Raw genomic sequence first — 18,956 nt, 5'->3', positions numbered from 1 at the left:
TATTTGTCCTTTTTTTGATTATTTATTGTTGTATGTCTGCCAGATTGTAATAGTTCAAAAAAATGGTGCCCAGGATGAGATGGACCTTTAAGAATGTTTTGAACTTTCTTAAGGCAGCGGTAGCTGTAAAGCTCTTCCAAAGAGGGGAGAGGGCAACCAATGATCCTCTGGGCAATGACGTTGACCCTCTGGAACGCTGTCCTATCTGCCACTGTGCAATTTGCAAACAATACACAGATGCAGTAAGTTAAAATACTCTCTATAGTGCAGCGGTTGAAGGCCACCAGCAGTTTTTCATTCAGTTGGTGTTTCCTGAGAAGTCTCAGGTAGTATAATCTCTGCTGGGCCCTTTTGACCAGTGCTGCAATATGAGTGCCCCAGGTCAGGTCCTCTTTTATGATAACACCCAGAAACTTAAAACTGGCCACTTGCTCCACTCAGTCTCCATTGATAAAGAAGGGCTGGATGTCTGATCTATTCCTTTTATAGTCCACTATACGTTCCTTGGTCTTATTTGTGTTAAGGACCAAGTTATTGTCTCCACACCACGAAAGTAACCATTCCATCTCATCTCGATAGGCAGACTCACCCACCTTCCCCGAGAGGAGTCCCACCACTGCTGTATCATCTGCAAATTTAGTAATATATTACTAGCATGTAGTCCTAATCCAACATGCATTCGGAGCCCTATTATTGTACAGCCAGAGCATCACATACACTCCGGCCATTGTAATGAAGTTTCTGGACTCCTGGACTGGATGAGACTAAATTACTTTAAAACGATAGTACGATACCCAACTATTGCCTATGTTTGATCATTATGAATGTTTTTATTCTAGTAGAATTTGGTCACTTCTGATATTTACTTACGCAGAATCCTTCTGTTCCAATAATATAAATCCTGATTTATTTTATTCCTGTTGGAAAATCATTCTGTACAGCATGTTCCTAGAGGCACAATCTTCTGAGGAGAAAAATCTCAGAGGAGGAGATGGGTACAGCTAAGCCAGCTACAAATGGCCTCAGGCATGGCGCTTCTGTTTTTCTCTACATGATTGCATAAAGGCCATTGTTTCCATTTATGTGGGCGAAAGTATATGACAGTGTCTTAGAACACATTTGTGGGTGAAGTTATTCCTGTTTGTTTTTTAATTTTTTACTGGAGAAAGATTGCAGTGTTTATTTTCTGATAATGTCACCTTCTAAAAATTGTTTATAAAATGCTTGATGTTGTGAAAAACCTATTTTCCCAGCAGAGAGGAAAACATGATTAAAATGCCCAGAGACATTCTACACACATTCCCTTTAATTATATACTGAATTATATACTGCCTCCAGCAGCATGAAAGACATGCTGAATTGTGCCTCGACTGGGTCACAATTCCTATAGAATAGAGTAGGAACTACTGACAAATAAGCCACCGTTCAGTTGGATAGTCCCATCTCTGCAATAGATTTTGTTTCTTGGTATCATGCTAGTACTGTAATTCAGCATGGCTTGATAACATAAACTGAGTATTTAAGAGCACCCAGTTATTTCCAAAAACAATTCTTTTAATTGAAATTCAGTATTATATCTATGTAGGAAGTTAGCACCCACCCTTCTCCTAGAAAAATGAAATATTCTAGGAAAGATTAAAAAGGCAGAATATTATATTTTCCCTAAAGGTAAAACATGTTTCTAAAGACATAAACTCAAGAGTCCCAGTTCCCTGCCCCCCACCCAGCAGACTGGTGCCAACCTATCTACAAGACAAAAGGCCTTCAGCTCCAGGGTGCTAGGATTAGCCCTCACTCAAGATCCAAACCAGGACAAAGCCATTAAGCCATAATAGGAATTGCCCAACACCTTTTCAGAACACACGCCTCTTCAATACATCATCACCCAGCAAGATTCAACCAAGCCCAGGACACAGACAGCCTACAAAGTTAGCTAAGATCCCCACCCCCTGGGAGTCTGAAAACCAATAGGATACATTTCTTTCACCATGTAGGTGAGATCTTTTATTTTAAAACTGATTCTGTTTCTTAATTATTATTTTTTGCCATCAACTGTAGCCACTCTTTTCTTCTAGCTGGCAAAAATAGTGGGTTCAACGGAGCTTGAGTCTCAGTTGCTCAAGGATCACAGCCCAAGCGTGTGACCATGATTCACTATTTGGCTGGAGCTTAAATTTGCCAGATGTGAATTTTTGAGGAGGCTTGTCCTGGTTATTTTCCTATCAGGAAATTCTAAATGCTCAGGTCTAGAGCTCCAATACAGTCTTTCTACCAATATCCATGCTTTTGTTCATACTGATGCTTTCCCCAACCAAAAATGAAATGTGTGTGGCTCCGACTAATACCTGTTAGCTCCTGATGCGATTTCATCTCTAAGTCTATGCTGGCAAACAATGCACAGGATACAAACACAGTTGCATTGTTGTGCTCTTGCAACTGGTCATGACAAACTGCATTTCATTGTCAAGCTATTTCTATTTCCACGAATACATAACTATAGTTTACACTTTTCCTGTGAGTAAGGATAAAATAGAAAAACTTCAACTGAAAATGGCTTTGTGTGCAATTCTTTTGAATATTATGCTAGAACAGGGGTGTCAATTTCATTGAGGGCCACATTAAGGCTTTGGTTGATCTCTGCGGGATGGGGAGATGGGCATGGCCAACTGGGTGGGCATGGCCAGCTTGACACCCCTCCCCAAATTGCTGGCATGTTTCCACTTTGTATTGGGTAAACCAGGGCAAAGCGATACGGGTAGACTGAGCCAAAGTGATGCAGGTAGACTGGGCCAAAGTGATGCAGGTAGACTGGGCCAAAGTGATCTGGGCCGGCCCCTTACATTTTCCAGGCTGGCCCCACAGGCCAGTTCCAACCACATGGTTGGCCTGATCCAGCCTGCAGGACTTGAGTTTGACACCACTGTGCTAGAAGATGAACACTTTTGCAATCTGTGTATTGTAGAGGAAAATCTCTGTGAATAAACTGGTCATGAAGTCAATAAAAGTGTTCACAGCCAGCATGATAGGATAACTACAAGACAGAGATTGGTTATGGCATTAAGACACTCAACAATGGTTGAATTTGCACAACACTGCTATTCATAGTTAACTGAATTCAACCCAGTTTTAATGGTTTTGCACAACATCTTACAAATTTGTTCTCACATTATTATCCAGGAAAACATACGCTTGCCTTCATTTGTGAGATCACAAATCGTTCATCTGCACATTCCAAGTCAAGACAAAGCCAAAGGTGTCTCTGTATTATGATCATGAGTATATATCCATCACATTCAAGGAGAACATCAGGAATCATTGGGGAGTCTGGCATCTCATTTACTGGGAGCCAAAATGGAGTAAAATCTAAGAAGTTGTTAAGGATGAAGGTGAAAAAAGATCATGAAAGAGAAGAAACCAAATTGGATGTCAGTAAATAATGGAAGCTGACAAGAACAGAAGAGAAAACAAGACAAAGAAAGACAAAGATCTCAGAAATTCCTTAACAAGGGATTTCATAGAGCTATTATGAGAGACAAAAAGTACACAACAACATCTGTAAAGACACTGAAATTAGAAACAGACGTGAAAAAACAAGGAAGATTTTTAAAAGATCTCAGAAGGAGCTTCCAGCCTTAAACCGATATTCAGATGCTATACATAGCCCTACCAAGATCACTGTTATTCCGGCAATAGTTTTCCTTGTGATGCTTGTAGAAGCGAAAGTTAGACTCTGAAGAAACGGTAGTATTGAAAGACTGTGATGGTTTTGAACTTAGGTGTTAGAGAAGACTCTTAAGAATCATAATGGCAGAAAATATAGATTGTCCATAGAACAAATCAGTTCAAGAGTTCTGATTTGAAGCACAGATATCCAGATCCAAATTATCATATTTTGGACATGTAATATGAAAACCAGGTCTCTTGACAAGTTTATAATGCTTGGAAAGATGGAAGGGAGGAGAAAAAGAGAAGAAGCGGTCAATTCAATTATAAGAAGTGATGAATAGATTGGAAAATCTGAAAGGTGAGAAGACCTACTATGTGGGTGCTAAGAATTGATACAACTTGATAGCACATAATCGATTAGAAAAAAATTACATCAGGTTAGGACTGCATGAGGCATAACAATTTCTCAGATCTGAAGCACAATCCTATCTCAGTATATTCTAAGTCAGGGGTCTCCAACCTTGGCAACTTTAAGCCTGGAGGACTTCAACTCCCAGCATTCCCCAGCCAGCTCTGCAATCTCTGCAATTCCCCAGGGGCAATTCTGCTGAGAGTTGAAGTCCTCCAGGCTTAAAGTTGCCAAGGTTGGAGACCCCTGCTTTAAGTTATCCCATATTATAGATAAGAATGCTCTGGTTACTTTTGCACAGTTGGCTAAATGGGGGATGAGGTAGGGTGGAGGGTAAGCTAAACTCTAACATTTAATTTAGCCCTAAACAAACTGCAATTTATTTCCTGGTCAACTAAATCTCCACCTAAGTCCCCAGCACTGTATCATGCAAACTCATACCTGTAGGTTAACTGTCACGCCCGATGCTCATGATTGACATGAAATGCTAGAATAGGGTTATCATATCTAGAATGCAAAAATCTGAATAAAATATGCTAACTACTAATGATTATTTAGATTTTTGCAGTCCAGAGAGGTACCACAAAAAAGGGCCGCAAAAGTATATTTCTATGGCCATTTGGAAGGGTTAAAACTAGGTATGAATGCACACATCCTCCCAAGCCTATCTATGTAGCACCAGCTCTGATTGTGTTACTACCAGTTTTCTTTTCACTTCTGTAGGAAAAACGAAACCAGAAATAGGAAGGAAAGTGACAGCCTCATCCACATAAAATATGTGTAGATATATATAAAAAATATGGTTGTCTTGACCACTGCCAGTGATATAACCTTTCATGCAGGGGTGGGTTCTAAAATTTTTACTACCAGTTCTGTGGGTGTGGCTTATTTTGTGGGTGTGATTTGATGGTGATGTGACAGGGTGGGCGTAGCTGGGTAATCCTGTGACTGGGTGGGTGTGGCCAACTTGTTGTCACTCACGTCATAGGTTAGTGTGTCTGGCCTCTCCTCGCCTCAAAGGTCTCAACGAGATACAATTTCCCTGTCTATTTATTTACTACTACTGAACATCCAAAATATACTATTAAATCCTATGTATATATGCCTTATGTGTACATACATATTGCATAGTATAGCGTGTATAAGCACACAAAAAGATACATTATCTACTATATATATATACTGTATGTATACACACACACACACACACACACACACACACACACCTCTTCTAAAACTATACACATTCAACCTCATTTACTACATTTGGAAAAACACACCTAGAGTGCACTTTCTGGACATTTAACTATAACTTCTGTACATTTAGAACATTACACACACCTTCAGATGTTCTTCCCTAACTTGCACATGACTGTTAGAGCCAGGAGAGATCATGGATTGAGTAAAATGTGGTGAAACTCACTTAGCAACCAAAATTTTGGGCTCAATTCTGGTCATAAATCAAGGACTATCTCTGGCTTCCTCTGCAAGGCAGCCTTGTCCTAGTAAACTTCTTCTCCTTTCTGGTAATTTTCCTCTCTGTTAGAGGCACCAAAATAATCCAGAGATTTAAGGTTTCATGCTGGAGTAGAGGGTTGGATTAGATGCCCTCTAAGGTCCCTTCCAGCCCTAGATTGCTGTCTTGTTTCAAAGTGTCTTCTGAAGCCATGTCTAGTGCCAGGGTTTGTGGTCCTTCCTTCCTCTTCTTTCTCTCTCTCTCTCTCCCTTCCTTTCTCTTTCCTCCTTCTTTATCTCTTTCTTGTCTCTCCCTTCCTATTCCTCTTTTTCTTTGTCACTTTTTCTTTCATTCTTTCTTTTCTCTCTCTCTCCCTTTCTTTCTTTGTCTTTCTTTCTTTCTTTTTTCTTGCTTTTTCTCTTTCTTTTTTCTTTGTCTCTCCCTTCCTCTTTCTTTCTTTTTTCCTTTTCACTCATTTTCTTTTTCTCTTTTTCTTTATTTCTTTCCTTCTCTCTTCCTCTCTTTCTTTCTCTCTTTCTGTCTCTCTCCTTCTCCCTCCCTTCCTCCTTCAAAGTCTAGGCGTGTGAGACCAGGAGGCCCAAGAGAAAATGCCTAGCAGTTGTGGTGGTGGCACCCAGAATGGGAACTTCAGGCAGGGGCCAAACTGGGAGCTTCAGGCAGCCAAAATGGCAGCAGCAACCGAAACTTCAGGCTGCGCAGCTTTCGCCATGGCAAGAAGCAGCGGTGGCAGCAGGATGTCCCGGCTTCCGGGGACTTTTTCTGCATGGCAGCGGCAGTAGAGGCGGTAGCAGTGGGGGGGGGTGTCCCAGAACTCCCAGGGAGTTTTCCTAGACAGCTTTTGCTGCGGAAAGCAGCGGCGGCAGTGGCGGCAGCATGGCGTCCTGGCTCCCGGGGACTTTTCCTGCCCAGTGCAGCAGTAGAGGTGGCGGCAGCAGTGGTGGTGGCAGGCAAGCAGGGAGTTTTCCTGGGCGGCTTTTGCCGCGGTAGGCATCGGTGGCAGGCAAGCATGGCAGGGCCGCAGGGAAGGGGATAGGCTGCTAGCTCCAATGGCCGGGGCCCCCCGACATGCTTGCCTGCCTTCCACGCGCCCTTCCCAGCGGTTCTGTGGCAGGCCTGCTTGCCTGCCTTCCTCCCCCACCACCGCCTCTTTGTTCGGCTGCTTACCTTCCTCGGCTGCTGGTCCAGAGTCGGGAAGGCAAGCTGACCGAAGTTTTCGACCGCTGCTGGAAAGCCGCTTTCTCCGCCATGTTCTTTGCGCATGTGCATCCCATTGGACTTGCAAGGCAATGGGATGTGCATGCATGAAGAACCTGGTGGCAATGAACATGGCGGCCGAGCCAAGCAACCGGCAACCGGTTCGGGGGGGGGGGCAGCCAGCTATTACTACCGGTTCTGTGGGTGACTAAATTTTTTTTACTATCGGTTCTCCCAAACTGGTGCGAACCGGTAGCAACCCACCACTGTTTTCATGTGCTAGCAGTGCATTGTAGCGAGTAAGTAACCAAAGGAGGAGATGACATGGGTAGGCATGTATGTTGTATATGTCCAACTTTATTACTTTGGCTTATGGGCATGTGTTTAGCTTGCCCTCCTTTAAAAAGTAGTAACAACATTTCTTTCTCCAAGTATTTTGCTAGCATCTAAAACAAATAAAAATATAAAACCCCATCCCTAATGCTGACATTCCTACTATTCTTTGGCATTAAAAAGTATACAGTAATGGATTTATGAAGTGTTTTTATTTAGTAGCTATGGTGACACATTACACAACATAAAAAGTATGATCATTTTTCTGCAACATCAGTGCTTTTCAAACATCTGACTGCTTACTGATTTAATTACCGGGGAATAAAAAAAAAGTATAGAAAATTAACCACTGCAAGAAATTGGTAGACTTTGGTTCTGAATAGTGCTTGCCAAACAATACACTGGTTGCCAATTCTGCAAACAGGCCTTCTTCTTCCACTCAGAATTGGCATCAGCACCTGGCAGCTGTGGGGTCATAACTATAGTAGAATTCAGTACCGAAACTTACCCCGAGCTAGCCTTTTGTTAAACCTAGGGCTGTGAGCAATGTGAAATGCTGATTTATTGTTGTGTAATGGATATTTTGTTGAGAAGTGTAGAAAAAAAACTATGTGATTTGGCATTTGTATCCCTAATCCCATCTTTGCCTTTCATTCAGTTGCTTGATCAAGTTATTTGACACCGAGCCCCGTTTATTTCTCTTCTTTAAAATGAGCATTGCAGCAGAAAACTGTGGGTTCAAAGAAAAACGTAGCTGTTTAAAACTCAGACTTTAGACTTCGGTTGTGATGGAATGTTTGGTATGACTCAGAAAAGGGAGACGAAAGTGCTAAACGGTTACACATATTCTGAGTCCTGGAAAGTAGAAAGTGTGAAAAAAGAACTCAAAACAACTCCATCTGGTTTTGATAGAAATGGAGATGGGTAGGTTGACCTGAAGACATGTTACAGACTTTCAAGATTCTGTTGCAAAACACTTACTACATGTAAGTGTAGTTCAAAATTCCTGGTTTCCACACTGTGCCAGCCTTGACTGGCTAGCAATTATCTTCCTTTTGGCCTCAAACTTATGTTCCGGGAAATGAGTATTATTTATGATTAACTAAGCTTATTACTTTATGTATATGGATATTTTTTTTTCATCTGCAACACACATTCCATTTCAAATGTGCTTGCTCACCCCAAATGATAGGGAAATGCAAACGGTGGTTGAATCTAGCATGTTTAATTCTCTACAGTCTTATTAACCGAAGCTGTATTAACTTACCTAAGGAGTGGGGAAGCATTCTTTTGAAATAGCAGGGTTAAATTAAAATAGTAGGATTGGTACCAACCAGGTAAACAAAGCTGATAGATATGAAAATAACTATGAGAAAGAGTAGAATAAAAATAATAATAGGCTGATAGGCTGCTCATCATTTGACATAGAAAGCTGTCAGTACAGCAACTTTTGATTTGCCCATAGCAGCAGAAAATAAAAGCCACGAACAAGCCTTGACTCAAGGCCAGCAAATACTGGGGTGGGGGTGGGGGGGCATATTATTGAAATATGAACTATTGCCCTGTGTCAGCTGGGCATTTCCGTTTTGTACTGAAAGCAGCTGAGGCCCGCGTGTGCCTTGGGCCTGGGATTTCTCCTCCCCACCAGACTCTGCTGAAGGCTTCCAGCACAATAGGGCTTAGTCATACTATTTGTCAGCCCGACTTGGCAGACAGGATCTTTAACTTTTGGCCTCTTTAGGAAGCAAATTCCTGATATGCTGCCTCTGAGGTGGAGTTTCCTGTAGGTGGGGAAACAAGGCTCTTGCGAAATGAGGAGAGCTGAAGTATGACTTGCTGGAGGCAACGAGCTCTAACACGTAGATGAAATCATACTGATAGTAGACGCTGGGGAAACCAGATAAGAGTGGTTTTGATCAGCTAGTTGTAGTCACTGTACGATTCAACCCTATGCTGTTTTTATTGCAAAATTAGCTTATTAAGGTTTAAGTCCCACTGATTCAATAAGACTTATTTCCAGGCGGTTGTGCGTAGGATTGCCATTAATTGATTTTTCAGAAGGATTTCACCATCAGTGAGAAAAATGCTTCTTTTATCAGTGCCTGTAGCCAGATATAAGAAACAGTAATCAATAATCCTGGGAAGACTTCGATACAAAGGTGACTACCTCATTTGTCCTTCCTTGAGTTCTTTATCTGGAGGCAAAAGAAACTGATTAAAAGAAGTCTGATAATAAGACATCAGTTGCAGCTTCAGCAAACTGAACGTACGAACGTTACTATGTCATGACTTTTATCCTCAGATGTTTGATTACAATCTTTAATTATTCACCCTACTGGATGAGATTTATGTGGTTATAATCCTAAACTATCAGGAAGCTGACTATTCCTGCTAAAGGGGGTGGGGGGGGCGGTTGGGGGCAGGGGGCAGAAAGACACATTCCTTAGCTCAGCAAAAATCCAGTACCTTTTCTTGTAAAACCAGTTGCCAAGAGCTGTGTGTGGCAAACTTTCCATCTGGGCTTCCGGACCCTTAACATTCACAGATTACGGCGAAACATATGTTTTATAATGGTTTTTATTTATTGGTTGTTTTATAATACGAAGCTGATTTATATAAACTATTTTTAAAGTATCTTGGGCTCTTTGTTGAAGAGTAAAATATCAGCTAAATACACTAACAAAAATATCAGTTAAATAAATTAATAAAAAATATCAGAAAAATATAAATGGATCAGGTCTACAATGAATACTGTATATTGTTATTCAACCCCTTATATAACATATTGTTTTAACATATTGAAACAAATGGTGATTATTGTCTAATTTACAAATGCTTAAAATTATATCCAGATATTTTCCATCTGGGAATATTCTGAATCCTGCAAAAGAAGAGAGAACATGAGTTTATATATAACACAAAATAATTTCATAAATATATGTTGCGTATTTTTAAAGTAGTAATTATATGATTTTGCTTTCAGAATTTTGTCATTTTGAAGCTATTTACTATCCACAAGTATAAATATATAAAATAGATTATAGTTGAAAAAACTTTTAACCATTTTTAAATTTAATTTTAGAACAGAACTATATTTTTCAAAGTTTTAAAATAGCAATTTAAATCTGCGACTGCATGCTGTGAGTTAATACTTTTTCTGCTTTCTTCTTGTCCCATTGCAACCTGTCCATATATATATGTTTCAATTATATAATGTGATACAAATATATAATGTGTTAAAAAGAAATGCATTGCAAAGTGTGAGCAACACATCCCTGCTCAAAGCATTAAGAGAGTTATGTTCTTTGGAAGACTCACAAAATTGTTCTAAGGGCTGTCCCCAGCTGTTTGTGTGCATGTGTACAAACATAGTACTTTGCTTCACTAAGAATCCCAGCAGAAATTATGTGCATGGATTAACTTTCAGATATGATAGTCTAGGAAGCAAAGGTACCTGCAGGATCTGATGCTTCTGCCAAGAAATGAAAACAGTGTTGCACCATCGTGATACTATTTCTGCCCTCCATTATATTGTATGTCTGATGCCACAATACAGATACAAGCTTGCATTATGATGGCACCGCATTGCTTTCATCATCGCACCTTTCATGTACACTCCAGATGCTTCTATTTATTTATTTATTTATTTATTTATTTTGTCACAACAATATATGTAACTATCATACAGAAAGGTTATATAGTATATAAAGGTATAAGCATATATATATATATATATATATATTTGTTTTCTGAGGTTTTCACGGGTGTTTGTATATAGGTCTTTGGTTGTTCGGGTTTTCTCCCGTGTAAGATTGGAAGTGTCTTGGCGACGTTTCGACGAAGTCTCATTCGTCATCTTCAGGCTTCAGCTTCGTGCTTCTGGGAGCAATGTGTGATCGCAGCTGTTTCTTTATATATATATATATATATATATATGAAGAAGAAAAGAAAAACAATAGGACAGGAACGGTAGGCATGTTTGTGCGCTTATGCACGCCCCTTATGGTCCTCTTAGGAATGGGGTGAGGTCAATAGTAGAAAGTTTTTGGTTAAAGCTTTTAGGATTATGAGAAGAGACCACAGAGTCAGGTAAAGTATTCCAAGCACTGATGATTCTGTTACAGAAGTCATATTTTCTGCAATCTAGATTAAAGCAGTTGACATTAAGTTTAAATCTATTGGTTGCTCTTGTATTATTGCAATTAAAGCTGAAGTCCTATATAATTCTATATAGTGATATATAGAATTATATAGAATTCATTCTATATAATGAAACTAAATGGTGCTCCATCACTGAAGGCTTTTAAAAAGAGATTGGACGGCCATTTGTCTGCAATGGTATAGGGTCTCCAGCATGAGCAGGGAATTGGATTAGAAGACCTGGTAGGTCCTTTCCAGCTCTGTTGTTCTGTTATTCAGCTGAAATAAGAAAACTATGATGAACTGTTCAAAAACTGATGTAAGTTTCTCCTATTCAATAGTGACATCTACAGGCTACTATGCACAGAACTGCAGCTAATTTCATATTGTTCCGTATTAGGGTCATGCCTATCCAGTATCCCCAACTACTAACAGATACTGCCTATGCCTCATGTATTTACACATATGAGCTGTTTTGACAGCCTGGGCAAATTGCAAGAAGTAGATGAGGAGCTGGCATGCTGATCAATAGTTCCCTTGTGCTTCATCCTATTCTCCTCCTATGCCCCATCAACCAATCAACCAGATTTTTTGGGGAGGGGGGGTTACCATAGAATTACAGGATTAATATTCTCCTGGAAGACAGATATGTTCTATGGCAAGAGAGAGAGAAAGAGAGAGAGAGAGAGAGAGGGAGGGAAGGAGGGAGGGAGGGAGGGAGAGAGAGAGCGCTCAGTCAAGGATGAAGCTCACATGGAGACAGAATTATCAATCAGGATGAAACTCCCTTAATACTATGATAAACTAGCAAACAAAAAAGTTGCTGACAGATCTATTCTGTATAATCTAAATATCTAATCTTTCTTGAAGTTCAATCCAAGAAGATAGGGTCTGGGAAGAGGACAGGAGATCAATCTTTCCATAAATAATAAGAGTAAAAAAGATTAATTTCAATCTTCAGTTGATTGATAATAGGACAGTTAGTCAATTCACAACTCTCAGAGGTGGGCCCAACAGCAGAAATCTGGGGGAAGGTTCAGGGCTATTTGAGGCTTCTCTAGCTCTTGTTTGCAACTGGTTTATCTCCAGCTACTGTAAAAGTAAACTTGAGAAACAGGAAGAAGAGACACAGCGAAGACAACAGTGAGATTTTAAAAAAAATTGAGTCCAAAAATGAAATGTACGGTAATTTGAAAAAAAATCTTAGATTTGACTTTCCCTAGTTCTCACAAAGAAAAAGAGAGATTGGGGACATATATTCAGACTGGAAACATTCTTTTATTGTAACCATATAATAAAAGTAATATTAGTATTCATAACCTTGTTTTCTAGTGTGGTCTAAAGCTAACAGTACATTCCTACCCTCCATCAACCTGTCAGCAAGGATTCTATTTGTTTTTGGCTCAAGTATGCCAATCTCTTAGAAATCTAATGTTTGTTTGGAAAGCACCAATCTTTCAGAAGATCAATATTCAGATATCAATATAGTACAGAAAAGGCTATGCAAACTAATTGCCCTGTCTAGATCATAGCTCCGGCCAAAATGGCCATCGATGGCAGCCCTCAACGACTTAAGGAGGCAGTATGTGTCTGTAACAAACTTAAATGGCCAGTTAGAGTAGGACATAGCCACGATCTGACAGTGTCATTAGCCTCATCATTGAGGCACTGTAGATTGTATGATAAGTTTTGCATTAGAAGACATGAAACATTACATTAACATCAGCTCTCTCTGTAAGGCGAAATGTATGCATTTATTCATCTTAGATATAAATCTGATCTTTTGTTTGAGAACTCAAAGCAGCATTCAGAATATCCCTCCTGTTTATTTCCACAGAAGCAGCCTTGTGAGGTAACAGAGAGAGATGGAAGTCGTGTCATAAGACGGTGTGCTTTAAGAATGGTTGAAAGCTGCCTCATGCAATGCCAGGTAGGAAGCGAGGATGAGCAAGTGACATGCAGACTCCATAAAATTCCATGAATGGAGCAGGAAGAGCTGCTCCATTTCTTTATGTCAAAGCAACTGGGATCCTTGACGGAAAGGAAGCAGCATTTGACTAAAGTGAGAACATGGGGAGAGTGGCAAGCAGTCAGAATGATCTTGCTTTGGGGCCTTAGATCTGGATAAAGACCCAACAGAACAACTAAGGGCTAGGTTGCCCTTCTCAGCCAGGGTCATAATCATTGACAGAGGTAAGCCATTTTTGGATGGCCAGGGGCCAATATTTGAGAGATTGCAATGGGCATGGCAGTGGGACAAATTTCCATAATACATATGAAAATGCTATCTTCCTCCCCCTCCCTCCCGATTTTATGGTATACTTGTTTGCTGTCATTCATTTGTATGTGCTGGCTGTTTCAGAATGGAGGGAAACTATTTCACTCATTTTGTTGCTGGTGGTGGGCACGCACAAAACATGTGTAGGTCAATGGTTGCTACCCACATGCCATAGAGATACCCTGGATATATCCATGAAGAGAGTTAGGTAAGGAGAGGGGTCATCTTCCCATCTTTAAAACCACTATCTAAAATAGCTGTTACAAAATCGAGACAGGAGGGGAAAGCCTCATTATTCAAGAACTGGCCGCTAGAAAAGGTGACAGCCTGAGGCAGCTATGGAGGCAAAAAAAAGTTCTGAGAATGATAATGGCAGAAGCATCACATCAGATAAATTGCTGAGGCTGCTCTCGATTGATGTTCTTTAATCAGTGTGAGAAAAATCACAAAACAATGCATTAACATCTTTATCACTTATACCAGCTGTCATCACAGACAGTCCTTAATGCAAGGTCACTTACCGAGTCTCCATATATCGGAGGGGCTTCCCCCTCACAGAGGAAATGTCTAATTCCAAAAATCTAGGAATATCTGGAAAGCCAGAGGTCTCAGACCACAGAAAAGACACAGGTGCTTTGGGTCCAAGGGGAAAACTCAGTTCTGTGATATCAGTCTTCCACAGTGATTCTATTTGCTCGCTACTTGGCTTTCTTCTGTAGAGAAAATACAATTATAATGCAAATGGAAAAATATTAAAATAATCTACTATTTAATACAGTTTAATAAAACAATGTGCAAATTCTTATATATTTAACATGAGGTAATAGCTCTGCAGAGTAGAAAAAACAATTAACAGGGAAATTGGCTTGGTTTGTTTAGATATGGTGTGTTGATTAAGATAAAATTAAATGGATGTACACAATATAGTAAACCATGAGCCATGAAATATGTTTCTCAAAACGCAATGGCTGGATTCACACAACACTATTAGCCAAAATCAAACCAACCAGATTATGTCTTAACATAATAAGCGATGCTTCATTGGCTCTCAACTGTCCACACCCAGTAATTGGACTATTAATACTATACTATAGGCATTTCTCTATAAGATGTATTTCAGGCATTAATTATTTCAAACAATACAGTGACTTAAAAAAGGTACATGATATTCTTAAAAGTTCTGGGAATAATTTTGGAGTACCCTCTTCAACATAGTCTCATCAGAAAAACCTCAAAGACTATGAAAAAGTTAACGCTTCCCTTTTATAAAGAGATTCAGAAAATAATACAGCTGTGCTGTATTATTCAGATGCAAAGATATTTTAGAGCGTGCAAGAGCACAAATGTAGCATCCTTCTACATCACAGCAAGTTTGATTTTCCAGATTTGCCGGCAATCCTCAGAAAAGACACAGAAACTTTAAAGTGTTGCAAGCAGGTGGTACATCCATGCTTCAAAGCATGTTTGGGACATCAAATCATAGTTTTGTTACTGCTTCAACCATCTTTTACATATTTTAATGATTTATGAGGTTTGATGAAAATGTCAGTGATGTTATTGCCATGAGCAATCTTGATGGTTGCATTTGATATTTTGCTTGGATATAACTTTAAAAATAATTTCCGACAGGAATTTAGGTTATCTAATATGAGGAACATAACTTAACGATTTGCCCCATTGTAGCCTTCCCACCCTGTGGTTTTTTTTCCAGCCATACCTGACCATAGCTGTTACTGTGAAATCTTGGGATTTCTTCACCCTAATCAGGGGGCTTTTGTAAACCTTAGACTTCAAGAAGTCAGGTCTAATGTGAGGCATGCGGAAGGTCTCCTTCTTTGTGCTATCTTCTGCTTTAACTATCAACGGGCATGGATTGCTGAGGTGGAGTTGGGCACTCGAATGGAGCTATAACGACAGAAAGAAAGAATAATTTATTGCACCTCATTATGGATTATTAATTGTCTATTATTTCGATTCATCCATACTATCATTTTGAAAAGTTGGATTCTGAATCAGATTGTTGGTTTGGACTCCTAACAAATCAAGAATGTATACTTTTCTCTGTAAAAATACTTAGCTACAAATTAATTCTAGCATGGGGATTAACATTCCCATCATGAACATCTGATTCCTATCTTCCTATTTATATTGCAAAATAGAACTTACTGACCGGATTCATACATCATGCTAAACCATTATCTATTCTTTAACCATCATTTTAATCAGCAAAAATTTAAAAAAAAAATTAAAACATTAAAACATTTTTAAAAAAGGATGAAATTGGCCGGTTCTATGAAGCCCTTACAGCACCTGATAAAATTAACACCAAAAAATGATGTCCTTATCATCATGGGGAATTGGAACGCTAAAGTAGGAAGCCAAAAGATAACCAGAATAACAGGCAAGTTTGGCCTTGGAGTACAAAATGAAGCAGGGCACAGGCTGATAGAATTTTGTCAAGAGAATACGATGGCCATAGCAAACACTCTTTTCCAACAACCTAAGAGACAACTCTACACATGGATGTCACCAGACAGTTAACACAAAAATCAGATTGACTGTGCTCTGCCGCCAAAGATCGAGAAGTTCTATACAGTCAGTAAAAACAAGACCAGGAGCTGACTGTGGCTCAGATCATGAGCTTCTCGTTGCAAAATTTAGGCTTAAATTGAAGAAAGTAGGGAAAAGCACTAGGCCACTCATGTATGAACTAAATCATATCCCTGATGAATATAAGTAGAGGTGACAAATAGATTTAAGGAATTAGATCTGATAGACAGAGTGCCTGAAGAACTATGGACGGAGGTTCGCAACATTGTACAAGAGGTAGCAACTAAAACCATCCCAAAGAAAAAGAAAGGCAAGAAAGCAAAATGGCTGTCTGAGGAAGCTTTGCAAATAGCTGAGGAAAGATGGGAAGCGAAAGGCAAGGGAGAAAGAGAAGGATACACCCAATTGAATGCAGAATTCCAGAGAATAGCTAGAAGAGATAAGAATGCCTTCATAAATGAATAGTGCAAAGAAATAGAAGAAAACAATAGAATAGAGAGGACCAGAGATCTCTTCAAGAAAATTGGAGATATGAAGGGAACGTTTCATGCAAGGATGGGCATGATAAAGGACCAAAATGACAGGGACCTAACAGAGGCAGAAGAGATTAAGAAGAGGTGGCAAAATTACACAGAAGAACTACAGAAGGACAAACTTAAAGTCCCTGATAACCAAGATGGGGTGGTCACTGACCTTGAGCCAGACATCCGAGAATGTGAAGTCAAATTGGCCTTAGGAAATCTGAGCAACAACAAAGCTAGTGGAGGTGACAGCATTCTAGTTGAGCTATTCATAATTTTAAAAGACAATGCAGTAAAAGTGCAACACTCAATTTGCCAGCAAATTTGGAAAACTCAACAATGGCCACAGGATTGGAAAAGGTCAGTTTACATTCCAATTCCAAAGAAAGGCAATGCCAAAGAATGTTCAAACTATTGCACCGTTGCACTCATTTCACATACTAGTAATATTACGCTTAAAATCCTATAAGCTAGGCTCCAGCAATATGTGGATCGAGAATGACCAGAAGTACAGGCAGGATTTTGAAGAGGCAGAGGAACTAGAGATCAAATTGCCAATATACACTGGATCATGGAGAAAGCTAGGGAGTTCCAGAAAAACATCTACTTCCACTTCATTGACTATGCTAAAGCCTTTGATGGTGTGGATCACAACAAATTGTGGCAAGTTCTTCAAGAGATGGGCATACCAGACCATCTTATTTGTGTCTTGAGAAGCCTATATGCAGGTCAAGAAGCAACACTGAGAACTGGACACAGAACCATTGATTGGTTCAAAATTGGGAAAGGAGTCCGGCAAGGCTGTATACTTTTGCCTTGCCTATTTAACTTATATGCTGAGCACATCATAAGAAAGGCGGGGCTGGATGAATCAAAAATTGGAATTAGGATTGCCAGGAGAAATATCAACAACCTCAGATATGCAGATGATACCACTCTAATGGCAGAAAGCGAAGAGGAACTAAAAAGCCTCTTGATGCAGGTGAAGGAGAAGAGTGCAAAAGTTGGCTTTAAACTCAACATTAAGAAAACTGAGATCATGGCATCCAGCCCTCTCAATTCCTGGCAGATAGATAGGGAAGAAATGGAGGTAGTGACAGATTTTATTTTCCTGGGCTCCAAGATCATCACAGATGGGGACTGCAGCCAAGAAATTAAGATGCTTGCTCCTGGGGAGGAAAGCTATGGCAAATCTAGACAGCATACTAAAAAGCAGAAACCTGAAAACGAAAGTGTGTATAGTCAAGGCTATGGTTTTCCCAGTTGCAATGTATGGCTGTGAAAGTTGGACCATAAGAAAGGCTGAGTGCCAAAGAATTGTGAACTTTAGTACTGGAGAAGACTCCTGCGAGTCCCTTGGACTGCAAGGCGATCAAACCGATCAGTCCTAGCGGAGATCAACCCTAACTGTTCTTTAAAAGGCCAGATCCTGAAGATGAAACTGAAATATTTTGGCCAGCTAATGAGAAAGAAGGAGAAGAGCGAATGCTGGGAAAGACTGAGGGCCAAAGAAGAAAGGGACAACAGAGAACAAGGTGGCTGGATGGAGTCACTGAAGCAGTAGGTGTGAGCTTAAATGGACTCCAGATGATGGTAGAGGACAGGAAGGCCTGGAGGAATGTTGTCCATGGGGTCACGACACGACTTCGCAACTAACAACAACAACAACACATGCAATACACAATACCACATTGGGGCTTAATAAGTTATGAACATCAGGTAGATTCAGGCAATCCTTATGATTTATATTGATATATTGATCATCAATTGTGTTGTAAATGTTGTACCTTGATGAACGTATCTTTTCTTTTATGTACACTGAGAGCATATGCACCAAGACAAATTCCTTGTGTGTCCAATCACACTTGGCCAATAAAAATTCTATTCTATTCTATTTAAATTACTATAGCAAGTTTCTTTATTCTCTAAACTTTCCCCAGTGTAGAAAGATTCTACATTCTTCTAAATGCATGACATCAAAGTTCTCCAACTTGGCAATCTCCAAACGAACCGGCAACCTCCCAACATATTATTTTCACTCATAATAATAGTAAGTCTAAAAGATATTAGAAAGAAATAGACAGCAGTAAAGGATTTTTAGAAGCCATCGCTTGTATCTGCACTTTGTATACATTTGTGTGCATAAAATGTGTCTGTTTTCTGCATACACATAGGCAATTATAAAAATATAGATATGATAGAGGAACCATGAATAGGAAGGAAAATGGTTGGCCATGACTTTCCCGGAAGAGAAAGGTGGAAGGGCACAGCTGCAGGGGAATTGCCCAATGGAAGGATGTGGCAATCTGCAGTCCAGACTGACCTTGGAAGCTGCTGCCAAAGTATCTCAGTCCTGAGAGGATTTTCATAAACTCCTTTGAGCCAAGC

The 18,956-nt window shown here is 39.8% G+C and overlaps 1 protein-coding gene across 1 annotated transcript in view; it reads right to left on the bottom strand.

The window, feature by feature from the left end:
- Nucleotides 1-9,723: 9,723 nt before the first annotated feature.
- The window catches only part of FAM186A (family with sequence similarity 186 member A), a 39,809-nt gene continuing 30,576 nt past the window's right edge, over nt 9,724-18,956 (bottom strand). Inside the window, exons 7-9 of the mRNA XM_058167925.1 lie at nt 15,215-15,402; nt 14,019-14,210; nt 9,724-9,960 (exon numbers count right to left, since the gene is read on the bottom strand). Coding sequence (XP_058023908.1) covers nt 9,906-9,960; nt 14,019-14,210; nt 15,215-15,402 — 435 coding nt within the window. The 3' untranslated portion in view covers nt 9,724-9,905. The remainder of the gene's footprint in view (nt 9,961-14,018; nt 14,211-15,214; nt 15,403-18,956) is intronic.

Source organism: Ahaetulla prasina, chromosome 2, assembly GCF_028640845.1.
Source record: "Ahaetulla prasina isolate Xishuangbanna chromosome 2, ASM2864084v1, whole genome shotgun sequence".
Taxonomy (NCBI): Eukaryota; Metazoa; Chordata; class Lepidosauria; order Squamata; family Colubridae; genus Ahaetulla; species Ahaetulla prasina.
Note: the sequence above shows the minus strand (reverse complement) of the source record. Positions and strands in the feature narration are given on the sequence as shown.